At 30.4% G+C, this 17,828-nt stretch overlaps 1 protein-coding gene across 1 annotated transcript; it reads right to left on the bottom strand.

The window, feature by feature from the left end:
- Positions 1–7,987: 7,987 nt before the first annotated feature.
- On the bottom strand, positions 7,988–17,150 carry LOC114736667 (MADS-box protein JOINTLESS-like). The gene is made up of 10 exons (XM_028924537.1): positions 17,133–17,150; positions 16,643–16,832; positions 14,730–14,811; positions 13,952–13,964; positions 13,717–13,768; positions 13,514–13,613; positions 9,023–9,139; positions 8,338–8,376; positions 8,210–8,248; positions 7,988–8,107 (listed from the first exon to the last, which is right to left on the bottom strand). Exons 2-10 carry the CDS (start codon positions 16,822–16,824, stop codon positions 7,988–7,990), a joined length of 744 nt encoding a protein of 247 aa, XP_028780370.1. The 5' UTR covers positions 16,825–16,832; positions 17,133–17,150.
- Positions 17,151–17,828: the final 678 nt, after the last annotated feature.

Raw genomic sequence — 17,828 nt, 5'->3', positions numbered from 1 at the left:
TTTACCTCTATATTGCAAATAGTAAAAAAAAAAAACCCAAATCCTAGAAAGTAAAAAATATTTACTAAAATGCTACATTTGAAAATCATTTACAAAAAGAACGACTTTAAATTTGTGAAGAAGTTGTTCTTGGATTTTAACTTAATTTTTTTTTTTGTTGAGTTGAAAAGCTAAAATTGTTCACTTGGTGAACAACTTTCCCATTCCTTCCTCTTTTTTCCTGCCGTCTCTTACTTTTTATATTTTTTTCCCCTTTCTCACTCCCATCCCACTCTCCCACGTTTAGATAGATTGAATAAATGAGGTATGAAAATAACAAGATATGAAGATTCATAGGATTAAGGATAAAAAAAATCACAAAAATCAGAAAAAAATTAAATATAATTAAAAAAGGGTTAATATAATTTTTTGTCTTTCAAGTTTATCCTCATTTTGGTTTTGGTCTCGCTAATTTTAAACCACTGGTTTTGATCCCTCAAATTTCTTTTAATTTAAAACATTAGTCCCTATAATATAAGAAAAACCTGGACCATTTTGCCCCTAGAGGGACAAAACCTTTGTTTGAAATATAAAGGACTAAAACTAAAATAAGGATAAATTTGATGGACTAAAGATTATATTAACCGTTAAAAAAATTACATGCTTCATAATTTCAAATTTATAGCTAATCTTCTAAATTATAATTTTTTTTTGAAAATTTGATCTATAAGATTTAGATAAAGTTCGTTACTACTTGAGGATTTTCTTTTAAAAATTATCTCATTTTCTATGCAGTATTTGTAAATAAAAAATAAATCTAGTATCTTCTATGATAAATCAATGCTTAACAAATTAAGACCTTCGATTTTAAATATAAGAATTAGATGAATATTCAATTTGATCGTAAATATAAAATCTCAATCCATGCGATCTCTTATATTTATTTAATTTTTTTTCAAAGTAGTCCTCATAGTGAATGCACCTGTTAAAGAATTTTCATTCTAACAGACATGATTAACAAGGGTATTTTAGAAAAGACAACACTCATTTATTATAAATAACTAACTTTCTTAATATTTACAAATTAGTTATCTAGTTCTTATATTAAAGATTAGAGATAATATACTTATTGGGTTAAGTTACATCTAGTTCCTTGAATTATTTTACAATGTGGATTGAAATTTTATATTTAGAACCAAATTAAATCTCTAACTAGTTCTTATATTTAAGAACAAAAGTAGTAATTTGTTATAGAAGATAGATTGATTTTTCATTTACAAGATTGAATAGAAAATGAAATAATTTTAAAAGAAAATTCTCAAGTAGTAACAAACTTTATCTAAATCTTATAGATCAAATTTCCAAAAAAAAAAAAAATTTAAAAGATTAGCTATAAATTTGAAATTATGAAGTATGTAATTTTTTTAATTATATTTAATTTTTTTCTGATTTTTATATATTTTTATTTTTTTATCCTCAATCCTAATCTTCATATCTTGTATCTTCATACCCCATTTATTCATTCTATCTAAACATGCAAGAGTGGGATGGGAGTGAGGGAGGGGAAAAATAAAAAGGAGGAGAGAGAGGAGGAAAGAAGTCAGGCATGAATGGGATGAACGTGATTCTGCACATTTGGTTGGTTTGCCTTGCAAATGCTGTATTGCATGGTTCTAGTCCTTCAAGATCATTGTATGGTTGATCATATGTATTTTGTAACATGACAAAGTGAATTCAATTAATTGAAATGTTGCTTTGCTCTCCCGATTTGACGCGAGATGAATTTCTGTACAGTTATTCCCTTCACTTTTGGAACTCTTTGTTATGAATTTTGGCATAACTATTTGGAAGAAGAATCAACTATCTGAACACCAAATCAAAGGCATTCCATTGAAACAATCGACTGTCATGTTACTGCACCAAATTGATAACATTCAATTGAAACATTACATCAATGAAACATTTTTGAACAGCAAGTTACATACATACTAAATAGCAGCAACCTATACCAACGAAGTAGCTAGTCAGCACCAAACTCATTGAAGTCAAACTAAAGTCATCATCCCCTTTCAATTTTCAAAAGCTTTCGACGTCAAAATCACATTGTTAGCCATTATGCCTCCTGTAATGAAAGATTTCAGCAAGGCCACGCCCTCCTCTCACCTACTCAGCTTGCCATGATGCATATAATTCTCCTCCCTTGAAGTTTCATACCTACACGAAACCATAATGCCAATGCCGCATTTTGATGAGGTAACCAAAAGAAGGTTTAACACTGATTGTTAATTACACTGGAAAAGCAAAGACTGTCAAGCTAGAAAGCCATACAGACACTAGCTAGGCAAGTTTCTTTATGATCTACATATACAACTCACTCAAATGGAATTTAGGCCTACAAATTGTGCAAAGAGTCAGAAACAGAATAAACATCACAAAATTTCCGAAAAAAATTATCGCCAGTCTTGACAACCATGACAACCACATCATAAAATATTTTGGAAAAACCCACCTCGTACTTTCAAAAGCAAGAGGAACTTATGTGCTTGAAGTACAAGATGAAAAACAATCCATGTGCACAGGGTGAATGGAAATTATTACAAACATAGTAATTATTACAAGTAAAATGATTTAATATAAACAAAACAAGGTAGCTGAAATTACAAATATAGTTAAACTCACTATCCATGAAGATGCCTTGTAGAAGATATAAACAATGATATTGGTTCAAGACCCCAGTAATCTACAAATATTCAACAGCATTTTAGACCAGCAAAATACAAATACTTGGAAAAATAATAAATAAATTGAATCAAATGCATTGATGATAGGTAGGATTTGTCTTATTGTACCTCAATTCATTATCAATTAAGTCAAATAACAAACATCTCATCTTAGTGAAACCTCAAGAATCACAGTGAAATGATTTTTATCGACAGAGGCTCTAGTGATTGCAACACTCTAGGTAGGAATTCTAAAATACTTTCAAGTTTCAGACTTTTGATTTGAAGACACAGGGACCGTAAAAGTGTTCTTGAAAGCTCTAAAAATTGATTTTATGTTAGGGTTCTAGGCTTCAAAAATGATTTCATTACTTATTTGTATCCATAAATCACAGCTCACCAGCCACAAATCGAAGCAAAACACGATGAGAAGAGGATCGTCAAGAGACCTTCAGCCTTCACAGCTCAAACTTCATCTCTAATTTATATGACAGTCACCAGGAAGAGGAAGATGAGGATAAATAACCTCTTGTTTGATCAAAAATAAGAGAAAAAGGAAGGCACAGATTAACTTGCCCACTAGGAAGAGCTCAAGCTTCGTCTCAAGTCACTAGGAAGGCGGCAATCATCGTTGAATGTAGAGATTAGGGTTCTTCTATGGGAATTTTGTGATGCAAGTTGAAAGTCCTAAGTTTAACTTACAAATTATATTTTAATTAAAATCTTAATTGCTTAACAATTAGAGATGAGATAAGATTAAAATGTGGTGACTTGTTATATTCTGATTGGCCAGAGCATACATGAGGTGGTGTACCCAAGAATTCCTCTTATATTATCATCAAAATCCATATGTGTAACATTAAACTAATTTCAAGGTGTATATTTACTTCTGATACACAAATGCCATATATGAATCTGATGCATATACAGTGATATACATATAAATATATGTATGTATGTATATCCAATACGTCAACATTTTCATTTCTTAAAGAGTACTCCTCCGGTCCTGAATATAAGACCTATTTATCATATTTATCAATTTTTCTTAAATTCCCCCTATGGATCTCCGTCAACCATAATTAAATAGAAAAAAGAGAAAGGATATTAAGGAAGATGATTGTGGTGTTTTAGGAAAAACATGTCACATTTTTTATAATTAATAACTTACTTAACTTCCTTAATCTAATCAAATTAGTTAAATAAGTCTTATATTAAAGACCAGGGGAGTACAAGATATGATACTTCTAGGATGCATTTATATATTCATGAAAGAATTTATAAAGCAAACAAAAAATATAGTTGGAATTCAAACAAATGTAGACTAGAATATAGTCCTTTGTCACTACTGAATACCAAAAAAATACATAATTTAATATAATAACAAGTTGGGAGCTTAAATTTGATCCTAAATATAAAATCTCAATTCATTTTGTTTCTTAAATTTATAATTTTCCCCCCAGAATATTCTTAAGGAGTTCCTATCAAAAGGTAATTCCAATATACTCCTCCAGTTTTAAATATAAGACCTATTTCATAGTGTAATTTACAATATAAAATGTGTCTTATATTTAGGATAAGAGGAGTACATGATTAAAAATGATAACTTAAAAAAACCAAGGTGCATTTATTATAAATAATAAACTTAACTAATTTTTTTTTAATATTTGTAAGTTATTTACTTAGCTCTTCTATTAAAAAAATGGAGGTAGTATCAATCTTTTTTGGACCTTTTTAAAATAGCTTATAAATAATTTTTTAATCGTGATTTATAAAATAAGGAATAAATATATGATTGATATCATATGCAAGCAGAGGTAAGATAATAGTATTCTAAAATTTTCTAGCGCCATCAAAGTAATTCCGTGCATTCCCCTTTTCTGCCAGCTAATTCCATGCATTTCCACTTATTCTTTTCTCTCCTATATAAAATGGAAAGCTTTGTCCTAATATTTAACAGAATTTAATTTCTGTATAAAAATGTCTTGAAGTGTCCCATGAGATTCTAGGAGTATCCGATATGTATAAAAAATTTAAAATTTTTTCTTAAAAAAGTATTTCAGTTTCAATAGTATGTATTTGCTATGTTGATCCTATAACTATATGAATATTAAGAAAATTAATTAAATTAATTATTTATAATAAATAGGTATTATTTTTCCTACAATATCATTGTTAATCATTTGTATTAAAACTATCATCTAATATAAATTTTTTAACACATATAATTAGTATAATGATTACTTTTAAAAAAATAAAAAAAGGACAACATGTGAGATGAGGTGGATTTATGTCTTATATTTAAGATTAAATTAAACTTTCAACTAATTTTTATATTAAGGACTAAAGATAGTATAAAATATTGTTGTGTATGATTATATGATATAATACAATACCAATACATCAAACCATTTGAAGTATTGATGCTTCATTGGAGTGTTCTTTTAATTTACTTTGAGTACTAAAGGCAAACAATAGACTGTTCCCAATTATGTTACTACATGTTCAGGGGTAACATCTAAACTCACAATCACTTGATTAAATATTTTGGCCAATTTTACCATTTATAAATTATACCCCATGTAACCTATTACTTAGTAATCAGAAAAAGTAATCTGGCAAACATGTAAAAACAATTGTTGTATAATTATTTTATTTTATTTATAAAGAATACGGGCTAGATATGCATCCGAATATTTAATAATTAGTGGCTTTAAGGAATGAGTCAAAACAATGGCTAACTGCCTTAGTGGTAATAATGTCACCTTTAGATAAAGTTTTGAGTTTGAGTTGAATGTTGATATATTGGGGTGTGTGTGTGTGTGGTGTTTGAATCGTATAAACCAAACAAAAAAGGGAAGGCACTAAAACTGTCGAATGATATACTATCTCTTGTTCTAATTATAAAAGTTAGTTGATTAATTTGAGAAGATCAAGGAAGGAAATAATTAAGTTAGTTATTTGTAATAAATAAATGTTGTCTTTTCTAAAATATCCTTACTAATCAAATGTGTTGGCTAAAACTACAATTATTAGAAGGATTATCTTAGAAAAAATTGTATAAATATGAGAGACAAAGTGGATTGGGGTCTTATATTTAGAACCAAAATAAAAGTCAAGTAAGGTCTTATATTGAGGACTGGGTTAGTATTTACTATGCTGAATAAATTGAAATAAGAGAACCTAAAAATGAATTATAATATATATATTTTTGCCAAAAAAGTGAATTATAATATATGATTCTTAATTAATAATTATATATAAAAAATAGTGCTAAATTTTAGTAATATCATATACATGCTATTTATAAAAATTATAGTATATAAAGGTATTGTATATAAAGCTAATATATGTGTGTGTTCATATATAACTGATAATTCAAGTATGGTGTCAAAAAAGTTGTATAGTGTAAAAATCGAACGTGCCATCTTGTGCATTATACTACCTCCATTTCTTATTATAAGAGCTTGTGTGACTTTTAATTTAGTCATAAATATAATATCTCAATCCACTTTGTTTTTCATATTTATTCTTTTTTTTTCAAAATAGTCCCTGTAGTCTGTACATATTAAATGTTTCATCAAATAGTAATATTAGCCAATATATATGATTAGCAAGAGTATTCTAGGAAAGACAACACATATTTATAACAAATAACTAATTTAACTAATTTCTTTAATTTCTCCAAATTAATCAACTAGATCTTATATTAAGGACCAGAGGTAGTAGTATATTATATAGAATGAGATCATAACACTTTTTTAATTAATAGATGCAAGTTTTTTAGAAGGAAAAAAAGTATAATTTAAATCCTCTAAATTGTTGAAATTGTTATGCAGTAAATCTTATTTAACAGTTAGAAACAGTCAAATATTTAAATCTAATTTAAAGTTTGTGCTTTTATTTGACAGTTAAAAATACTCAAATAAAATTATTTTATATGACGATGATATATTTAAAAAACAGTCAAATATAGTTACTTTATTTGAAAGTTTTTCTTATGTGAAACACCGATCAAGGCAAATGACCTGCCCAACAATTAATCAACCCTATCTATCTCACATGTATTTAACTAATGCAACATTCACCTCCGATTGAGTGTCATGGTGACTATATTATGTGAAAATAATTGCTCTTCAAATATGTTTTTACTTTTCAAGTGGGATTGAACACTTGTCTATTATATTGAGAGAATTCCAATGAGGTCTTAAAAAAAATTACTAGTAAGTCCCTGAAACTTGTCATTGCAGCATGCTTTGTTATTACTAGAACTTTTTAATAATTATATTTCTTATTTGAAACTTCATAACAATTCTCCCTATTATATATTGTCAAGAGCAGTAAAATTATACAGTAAATAATGAACATTAGTTGATCGGATGGATTACTACTATTTTTATTTTCTTAATGAATAATAATAATAAACAGCACAGTTCCACCACTTCACTGCAGCCCAGGAACAGCTAAGTTGAAACAACTACACACAGCTATACACTTCCATTATTGTACAACCACTATTCATAAATTTAAAATCTAGCACTGTGATTTTCAGGCAAGAACTTTTTTCACAAAACTTCAAAAGAGAGAGAGAGGGGGGAAAAAAAAAGGTCCCACTGCGCTTCTTCCTTCAGAAGCTTTAATTTCATTCAGAGAAAGAGTAACCTGCGATTCAGTAAATAAAATAACGATTAATGAAACTTGATAATCTTAATTGTTTAGAGTTTTAGACTAATTAAACTCACCCACATGGATTGCAAATCATTCATGTAAGCCACAGGGACTTACCATTAAAAACTTCATCGTCATGGACTACATTAATGAGGTCAACAATATCATATCAAATGTACACAGACACGCAAGTGTAGGAAGTTGGAGTACTAACAAGTTGTAAAAAGTGAAGCTTATTTAGAGCACTAGGCCCATTCAAAGCAAAGTCTAATAAATCCGATCTTAAATATAAGTGCCAGATAATTAATTTACAGTTATTGAGAATGATTGATGAGGTTTGTTGTCTGTAGTAAATGTGTTGGTTTACCTAAAACACCACATTCATTCATTTGCATTGAAAATTACCTTCGTCGATTTTTTTTTTTTTTAAAAAAAACCTTTAGGACTTACAGTTAAAACACCACATTCATCTTGCAACCAATATTTGAAAAAGAATTATAAATTTGTAAAATAAAATGGATTTAGGATTTACAGTTAAAACCTAAACAAAGCTCTTAACTGACAAAACTAACACTTCTAATATCTTAAACCAAAATACTTTTGAGGGAGCAAAATAATAACTAATCTACAGTAACCGGAGATAAACAACAAACTCTCTCATCAGTGGCGTTTATAGCAACTTGCCTTGTTGTGGGAGACGCGTCTGATGGCTGATCTTGTTCATCGTCAAGCCATTGGGCCTATCAACACATAATTTCATTTCCCAGTTCGATAAAATTCCCAGATCAGTACTGAACTACCGGCAAAAAACAGGACCATAAGAATCTGAACCTGTTAATTACCTGATCTAATCTCTGGTTTTCTTCCATGGATTTGGTGAACTGGATTGGCATTAAGTTTTAAAACATGGAACTATGAAGACACATTAATGAGAAATTAATTGACAAGAGAATGACAAGAATCTGATAACCTTCTTTAGCCTCTGGTTTTCTTCCTTGAGTCCGTCTTCCTTTATTGACGTCAAAATTAAAACGCATTATTAAAACAAATAAGAGACATGAATGAAGACTCACAACGTGCTACAAAGATTAACAAATATTTTATTAATGTAAGATGTTACTATAACTAAAATATGGGATGGAGGAAGTGTCTTACATTACTACATATCATATTATATTACCACAAGCCATGAAATGCTGAAAATATAAACTCAAATCTATGGTTGAACTTAATCAAGTGTGCTAAGTTCATTTTTTGTGTGTATTTAAGTTGTTGACATTGGTAAGTATAGACTTTTTGATAAAGTTATGTGTTTAGAATTTCAAAAAAAAAAAAGTGCTTTAGTTCTGTACGAGTTTATGTATGTTGAATTTATGTGTCTTTAATTTGAGGCATGTCGTTTGTGGTTTTTTGTAATTTCTATTAACTATGGGCTTACTTGAAGGGTCACGGAAATTACTCACTCAATTCCTTTTTGATGGTCACTCTTTAAGAAAATTCTCGTTTATATTTATCTGTCACTGTAAAATTTGAAGATAAAAATAATTACTCTTTTCTTCCTTCTACCCTTGTCTTTACTAACTTCAGAATTCCAAAGGCAGCATTACTTCCTAAAATAAAAGGTTAAGTTAGAAGGAATTAATTCTGATCAATACTTTCTCACTATAACACTGAGGAAAAGACTGAATATAATGCATGGGATGCTTTTGATAAACAAATATAACGCTAACCTTTTTCTTTAGAACATTGATCTCCTGCTCAAATACTTCGACCTGAAACACATAGAATTAGTTTCTATCTGTTCTAAATATTGCAAGCTGCGTTTTGCCCATGCCATGGAATCGAAGAACAGATAGAAAGTAAAAGCGCATCATAACTGTTTACTATTGCTAAATAGTACAGAAACAAATGAGAAAAAAAGAAGAGGCAACGTTATGGTGAACCACAAACAGTATCAATAAATTCTAATTTTAATAACATAGTAAATAACATTGCATATCATCTCTCCAAAAAATGCTTTTTTGAATCAAACCCATATGAAGCTCGGAAAAGCAAGAAGCCTCAGGCAAGCCACTTACAATTCTTAGTTGTCTAGCATATGTTTAGGTTAAATTTCATTCTTGAATTGATGAAAAATTGAAAAAAAAAAAACTAAATTTTAAATTGGCTATAGTAGTCAAACCAAAGCATGTCATCTGTATAATCTTACAAGTGTTAAAGTAATAGTTAGCAGGAATATTGTATCCAATGAAGAGGAGGCTAGTTGGGAATGGAATATTAACAAGGGAGCCATTTTTGAATCCCTATAGAGTGAGTTTGACAATAGACAAGCAACGCCACCCTCCATTGACAAGTCCATATTCTTTCTCATTTTCCTCACCTAGTGAAAAAAGACCACAAGATCAACAAGTTCTTCAGCATCAAGATCCTCTAGTTAAATACCATCAAAAAATTCAAATGTTTGCTAAAAGTAAATTTATGCATTTTGTAGTTTTTCTGTGTATGTTTCAAACGCCAAGACCCAACTTCTTTAGAAGCAATAGAAAAATTTGGGCGGCAAAGTGCTACGACAGCGGAGATTCAAGCCATTCATAAAACCCAACATGCGTGGGAGTTAGATGTTCATGAAGGCCAAAATGTTATAAGGTTCCATGGGGTAGAGCTGTTACAGCCCAACCCATTTAAACCCTTTTAAATTGAGGACCAGCAGGCTTAAAAATTAGGTCCCAGAATGAGTAAATGGGCTAAACGTTGGGCCCATTTGGGTCAAATAATTAAAAGGCCATCCTTTAAATATATGTTTTTAAATTATTCAACTACCAGAGACCAAGAGAGCTTCAGTCCTTCCATCCTCGCACCAACTGCCTTCTGATCTCATTCTCAAGCTTCAACTCTTCAATCTTCCTTCAACTCTCAAAGTCTCACTTAGCTAGGTTGTTTTCCATCTAGATTTGATGCGGTGTAAATTGTTCGTGGTTTTATCCTTCCCCATTCCTCTGTGACAACGCAGTGTCCTTGACTTCTTTCTCGTAGGCTCTCCTTCCTTCCTCTTGTGCTCTACTCTATCCCACTCCTCTTGTTCTTTCATTTAACATGGCTAATGTTCTGTTAACATAGAGTAGTTATTATGAACTGGATCAGAGCATGTTTGAATCAATTATTTGTGCTTAATGTTAATTTTGTTTGTTCAAACACGCATGTATTTGTTTAGTTGATGCTTGGCCAATATTAATGATCAATAAGGAGGATTAGGGTTTTTCTTGACAAAGGGAATCTTGATTATGAATATAGATTCGGAAAGTAGGATTAGATGTGTTCTTATTTGCCAGTAGGATAAACATATACCTAATGGACCCCATATAATCATTAAAGAGTAACTTTGGATTTTATTGCCTCTTGAGTAATTATGCTGGGAATGGCATGTTTAAAACTTTAAGAGAGGAGTATATGTGAATCAAGCGACATTAATAGCCACTAAAACTTCATATTAACTAAAAGGGATTACCGTTATAGGGTATGTGGTTTTGGAACCCGAACATTACCATTATGGCTTATATACTTTTTATTTGAAAATGTTAAAAAATAGCTTTTTTGGCCCGGCCCTTACTAATGGAAGCATTTAAGAGTATAAAGCTCGATTTGTTTTCAAGGGATACTAACAACAAGGTATGAATTTTGAGGAGACTTCTCCTCCAACTGCTCAATTTGAAATTGTGAGAATTGTTTCATTTTTGGTTTCTTAGTTGCAGTTACCTGTTATTAATTTGATTCAAATTCTGCTTTTTAAATGATGAATTAGAACACGAGGTTTATGTGACATCCTATGATTTAAAAGGAACTCACATGAAAATTATGTATAGTGAATGAGAAGTTGTGGCAGAAACATATAACTTCAAAACTATGGTGCAAAACAGTCCCCTCAACATTAGAATGTACGATAAGGGAAAGTATGAGATTTACAAGAGATTAAACCATATCTTTCTATAAAAGATGGATTTTGATATATTTACCCCTTCATAAAAAATCTTTTAAAATATTAATCCTTTTATGGAGCAACTCCTACACATTATAAACTCTAATTTTCTAATCCTACAAGATCTAATCCCTCCATATATGGAAAATTCAAATTTAAGGCAACTTGTGAGATAGGGAGTTGTGATTAGGATAAAGGATATCAAATAGACAAGAGGCGAGTCTCCCATCCATTTTAATGTAAGCTCCTTCATCTAAAATTAAAGATTTCAAGATTTTGGATTTTGCATCAATAACTTCAAGAATTTCTTTCTTGAGAAGCCCTGGTGTACTAAGGTGTTAGGTAGGAAAAAAGATATGAAACTAGACAAGTTTTTGTGTAGGCTTATAACATTATTGATATAATCTTTATTTGGAACACTTGTTGTAAAACAAATAGTAAGGAAAGCCCAAAGGGAGAGCTCAAACCCAAAAGACTGGTATATTAGAACAAAGAGCTTATTAAACTTGTAAATCGTGCTACACTTGTGAGACTCCCTAAGATGGGAATCACAACAAAATCCTTGATATTGTCAATTCTGCACAAGACAGCAATCCTACTCTTCTTATATGTCTGTCTTGTTTGAGTGCCTAGTTTATTTTATGTAATCCTAGGTGATAAGTAGATCTGTACTCAAAGTTAGAGCCTTGAATAGTTAAATATTGCCTCTTTGGCAAAGAATTATACCCTTGTGGTAAAGAAACCTGAAGGCAGAGCCTGTATAGTAAGAAAGCCTTGTGGCTAAGAGATGTCTTTATGGCATAAAAAGCAGGATAGGTAAGGGGGAGAGTGCAGTGGTTCTCTAGTAATGATTTCTAGGTGTTTATGATATCATCTAGTCAATATGCATGTCATCTTTTATATAGTGATTCATTTTACGTTATTATATAGGTGTATTCCCTTCCTATTGGGATTTTCCCAAAATATCATCCCATCTTGTCAACCCATGCCTGGTGAAGTTAGTGGAACATACAATGACAGGCAAGTTGTCAATGAGCTTTGAGAAGAATAAAGAGGATCTAATTCAATTATGATTCAGTTACATTTGGAATAATTAAGGGATGAAAAGCATCCCATAATTGTGTTAGACTTATCAGGTTTCTCTTATTGGAGTTATAACAGTCAACCTAAGTCATATTTGGCATATTCGGTAAATTATAGTTATAAATATATAAAATGATTTATGAACAGAGATTGGATAGGACTATGAATGATTTTCTATATCTGTACCATTTGGATATATAGGATATGAGGATTATGAGACTGCTCATTATCAATTATAAAAGCAATGCAGATAAGGTTAGTTAGTGTCTTAAATCCGTCATTGTGGGCATTCTTTAATTTGTATCTTGCACAGTTGAAGGTCAAATGAGCATCAAACAAGAAAAATCATTTCCTATAACTAAAGGACATGTAGAGCATTAAAACTAGAATTTACTTAGGTTACTTCAATCCCTGTAGCATGAGGCAAAGTTGAAACACAATGCAAGAGAAAATGTTTAAATTATGCATTTTATTTTGAGGATATAGTTGCTTTTTTTGATCTGTGATTTAAAATTATCTTCACAAAAGGGGGAAAGAATTATAGAACATTACTAACATTCTTTGCTGGAACCATGGACTAAGGTAGCCTTATGGTAGCCCCCCCCCCCAAAAAAAAAGGTGGCTTTATAAAGAGACTTTAGTTGACCCCTATCTAATTTTTATGTCATTCACTTCCTAATTTTTTATGCTGCAATGAATATTTGAAATATAATATATAGTTTTGTCATTATAAAAGGGACAAATCGAATATTATGAGCTAAACAAGATGAATAACAGTCAAATAAGCCTCTGCATATCAGACAGTTATTTCAAGGGGAAAACGGCCCCAAAAAAAAATACATGTTGAATTTCAAAAAGACAAATAGGCCATGGTGATTATTCTTGTAAGGGTTTGGACTACCCTTGTAATACTTTAACAAATCAAAATCAGTCCAACTCACTTATCTATCATTTTGAAATTCAATAGGTTTTTTTTTGGGTTATTTTTCCTGTTTCTCAAATAAGCCATTGTTTAATTGACAGTTGATGACTAAAACAATCATAAAATATTTCAATTTTTGTAGTACTGTCATGAAAGGAAAAGACAAACCTTTGCTTTTGAAATGCGATGCAAGCTTGTTCTAAGTAAATCTTCTAGCTTCCTCAGATCTTTTATAGACAGTCCTTGTAGATCTTCTCCATTGAGCTGTCTATTATTAGATGTAGAGCAACATATTTGAATCTATAATAAACACATTGCACATCCCCCATTGTAAAATCTTTAGCTCCATTTAATAATGGTAATAGTAATACCTTATTTCAAGAGTCCTCTCTTTTATTTCCTTGTTTAGCTTAAAATATTCACCTTCAACCTGTCCAATTACCATATGCTTTCCACATTCAATAACAAAATTTTTAATATACTCCAAGCATTTTCATATAAGGTGTATATATATAGTCCATCATACCCTTGAATTAAAAAAAAAAAAAAAAAGACAAGAAGTTACTATTGAATAATTATAGCAGTAATATAATATACTCCCTCCGCTGTTAAATATCAGCTAAGAGGTTTCTTTTGGTTCTAATTGAAGTAGACCTCCGTTCATTTTGTATTCCAAATTTATAATTTTTCTGCAAATTATTTCTTTTTTTTTATAGGCATTAATATCCTCTTATTGGAGGCAATTCTGATCGCACAAATAAAATGAGTTTTCATCAATAAGTATAGTTTCCAATGCCAGTGATTAGAGCGGATATTGCATAATAGCCAACACATATTTTTTAACAAATAACTAATTTAATTTTCTTAATATATGTAAATTAGTTATCTAACTCATATATTTAGAGTGAGGGAAGTATATTGTACTTCCTCTCATCCATATTATAAGATGTTTCTAACTAATTTACAAGTACTAATAAAAATAGTTAAAAGCATTAAATTTGTCATGAAATTTAAGTAATTTCTAATATTATCCTTGTTAATCACACTAAATTCCAATATCATATTAATCTTCATTCTCTCTCACTATCCTTATTAAATATGGGCATATATGGGAAGAAATATTTAATGCTCATTGAAACTATCAAAATGTCTTATAACCAAAAATTCCTTACAGAAGACTTCTTATAATAAGGATTAGAGGAAGTATGTCTCAATTTGTGCAATGAGCTCCTACACCCTTTTCATTGTGCATACAAATGGGGCTTAAGATTACTATTTTTGTAAGATTTTACATATACAGACGCACAGATAGAGAGATGGGAAAAAGAAAGATGAATCAAAACAGCAATAGATGAAGGGGTAGAGAGCAGAAGAAAAATTATACCTGCAGCTCTTGAGATGGCTGGTATGACTTCACAAGGTTCACATCTGAGTATAGGTTTCTCCTTTCAATTACTTGCCTCGTGCTTAAAACAACAGAAATATTGCAAATTAAAATGGAAGTCATACTTTAAAACTATTTTTAACCGAATTATATAGCATAAATTATCATTTGATGAATTAAAATTATTTATCGAATTTAAATTTTAATGGAAGTCATACTTTTGCTGGGAGGAGGGGCACAATGGAAGTCATAGTTAAAATAGGTGAATTTAATCGTTTAACTAATATAACAGCGTTCATTTAATTAATCGAATCTTAACTCAAGATAGACTCATTCAAAATTATAACATATAAATATTGCCATCAATGAATATCAAAACATGGAGACAATAAGGAAAACGTCAAGAGCAATCCGTTATAAGTTGATAGCCTTACAAAATTTTTAGTATCCTCAAAGCCAAAGTGACCTGACTGTTCTAGTAGCGTATTCTCATAATCCTCTTTAAACTGTTTTAATCCACCTAATTAATCAATAAAAAACACGAAGAAAAAAAATTATGAACTAAAAGTTAATTTGGGATGTTCTCTATTGACCTAAAAAAGAAAACATCTCTACCTTTTAAAAGTATGCCGTATTTGTACTTCTCTAGACCATTTAAATTAAACTAGAAGATTTAAATCTTCTTTTGATATTTTTTATTTTGAAAGAAACATAGTAAAAAAGAATATACAATTTTCCAACACCATTGAAAGTGATTTTGAAAAAATATAACTAAATTATTAAGATAAAAACCATCTAATCTACAGACTATATCTCTCTGGAGAAGAAGAGAGTACATGAGTACTGCCTTCAATAGCTTATCGTGGGCCTTTTTTTTTTCAAACAAAACAAGAAATCAAAGACGAATACATTATTCTTGAATTATGAGTAGTGTAGCTTCTTATAGATTTTATATAATTGATATAATGATATTGATCGTTACGGAAAGGATCATTTTTTTTTTAACAGAAGAAAAATAGCATCTTGACATTAACAAAAGCCTCTGGAGCTGAAGCAGCTTCATGAAATCTAATATTCCTCCGTATATGTGTCGTTTTCGTTATTTTCAAACCACTATTTTGTACTGTTTTAAGTTTTAAACGTTGATTATTGTACATATTATTCACATGAACGTTGAACAAAATTCCATAGTCTCTTCCAAGACTATCAAGATTTCGGTGTTCAAACTATTTTAGCAGCAACCTCAAGACATTGTAGTAAAAAGTTAAAGGTATAATCAAAACACAGTTATGATGAGATTACTCATTACTTTCAATTATACCCCCATGATTAATTCTCAGACACACACATATATAAAAGCGCACAAAAGGACTATATCACAACTTTTTGGTCAGCACATCTAGTTCAAGCTTTCCCCTTACAGCAAGAGAAGTACTGTGTGGAAGCAACTTGAATATAAATCATTTCAATTAGAGAGAGAGAGAGAGAGAAGATACCTTGTACTGGCATAACAAAAGGTAATTTTCACCGAAACATGAACATGGTAATTGATGATCAAACAGATGAGATGCATATATGCTGACACTTAAAAAAGAATGGACAAATGAATTATGGGTCAAACTTGGTTAGCTAATAATCCAGATTCTAGGTTGAGTTATTATGCTTTTTAGAGCCATTTCATGTGAAATCCGACTCTATCAAAACTGAAGGAGATTATATAGACAAATTTAGAAGAGAGCACAAATGAGACGAATAAAAGCATAGGCTATCACAGCTTCTTTATGAACAAATAAAGATCAGGATTTCTTTTCCTCTAAACAAAAACGAAAATCCCAGACGTGATTAAAATTCAGATTATTCTGATTCCTAGTTATAGAACACACATTTACATTATATACAGAGAGAAAAGATACCTTGTACTAGCATAATCAAAGAGTTTGCCCGAAGCTGAAAATACTAAGAGAGCAATCTCAGCATCACAGAGAGTTGACAGCTCCATAGCCTTCTTGAATAGACCTTTCCTTCTCTTTGAGAAAGCCACCTGCCTCGCAGCTACGTTCTCGATCTTCTTTATTGCTATCTTCCTTCTCGTCATTTCAACCAATCTCTCCTTCAAACTAAAACCAAGTTAAATCAAAGAGAAAGAATTAGGGAAATCTAAAAATTTAATCCAGTCTCAGACAAAAATTAATTACGCAGAAGAATATTATCTGCGTGTTAAACGAAAAAGACAAGCATAAAATGAAGAGAACTTGGATTGGGTGTAGGTGGAGAAACAAGATAAAAAGAGTTTGAGGCTTGGATAGGATAGATTAGGAAGGATAAGTGCAGATCTAAGTGAGAAATACAGAGAGAAGAGGAGGTTTCCTCTTGAGAAGGAGAGCGAAGTGTTGTTACCTGCAAGAATATTCTGAAATGTGATGACTGAAGAAAGGATGAAGGATAGAGTCTTGGTGAGCAGCAAATTATTCAGGAGGAGACAGGCTTTCCCAAATTAAAAAAAACAGAAAAAAAAGGAAAAAAAGAAAGGGGAAAATTACAACAAGATCCAACTCAAAAGAATTAAACACAAAAAGATCCCTTAAAATAATCGAATTATTCTCAAGTCCCAAGTACCTCATTGCAATAAATTTTATTTGTTTAGTTACCAAATTATTCTTAATTGTTTTTTTAAGTTTACATTAACAACTGAAAGAGCAATCGTTAACAACTTAAAGTGTAAAGATTAATAATTATCACAGCAGGTATTAACAATTTTTTTTTAATTTGTCATTTTGTGCGGTGGGTAAATTGATTGCATTAATTGCAGCTTTATATATGGGCACATGTATTCGCCATTTAGTGCCACGAGTTCGGGATCACTAATTCACTATTAAAAGGAAAAAAAAAAAAAAAAAGGCCGCCACTCTTCTCCTTATAAAGAAAATTTTTTGTCAAAAACATAAGTAATTTGTAGAGTATTTAACGATTATTTTCTAATCTTGTGAGCTCTTATTTAATTTTTATTGCAAAAAGAGAAAGAGATCATAGGTAAGACTGATTTGTAAATAAAAAGAAATAGAAAATTTTAATGAGGGTATGTGTGAAAAATTTTATCTA

This window comes from Neltuma alba, unplaced genomic scaffold (genome assembly GCF_004799145.2).
Source record: "Neltuma alba isolate B1F8T4 unplaced genomic scaffold, ASM479914v2 tig00013355_pilon, whole genome shotgun sequence".
Classification (NCBI taxonomy): Eukaryota; Viridiplantae; Streptophyta; class Magnoliopsida; order Fabales; family Fabaceae; genus Neltuma; species Neltuma alba.
The sequence above is the reverse complement of the archived record's forward strand: the minus strand, read 5'-3'. Positions and strand labels throughout refer to the sequence as shown.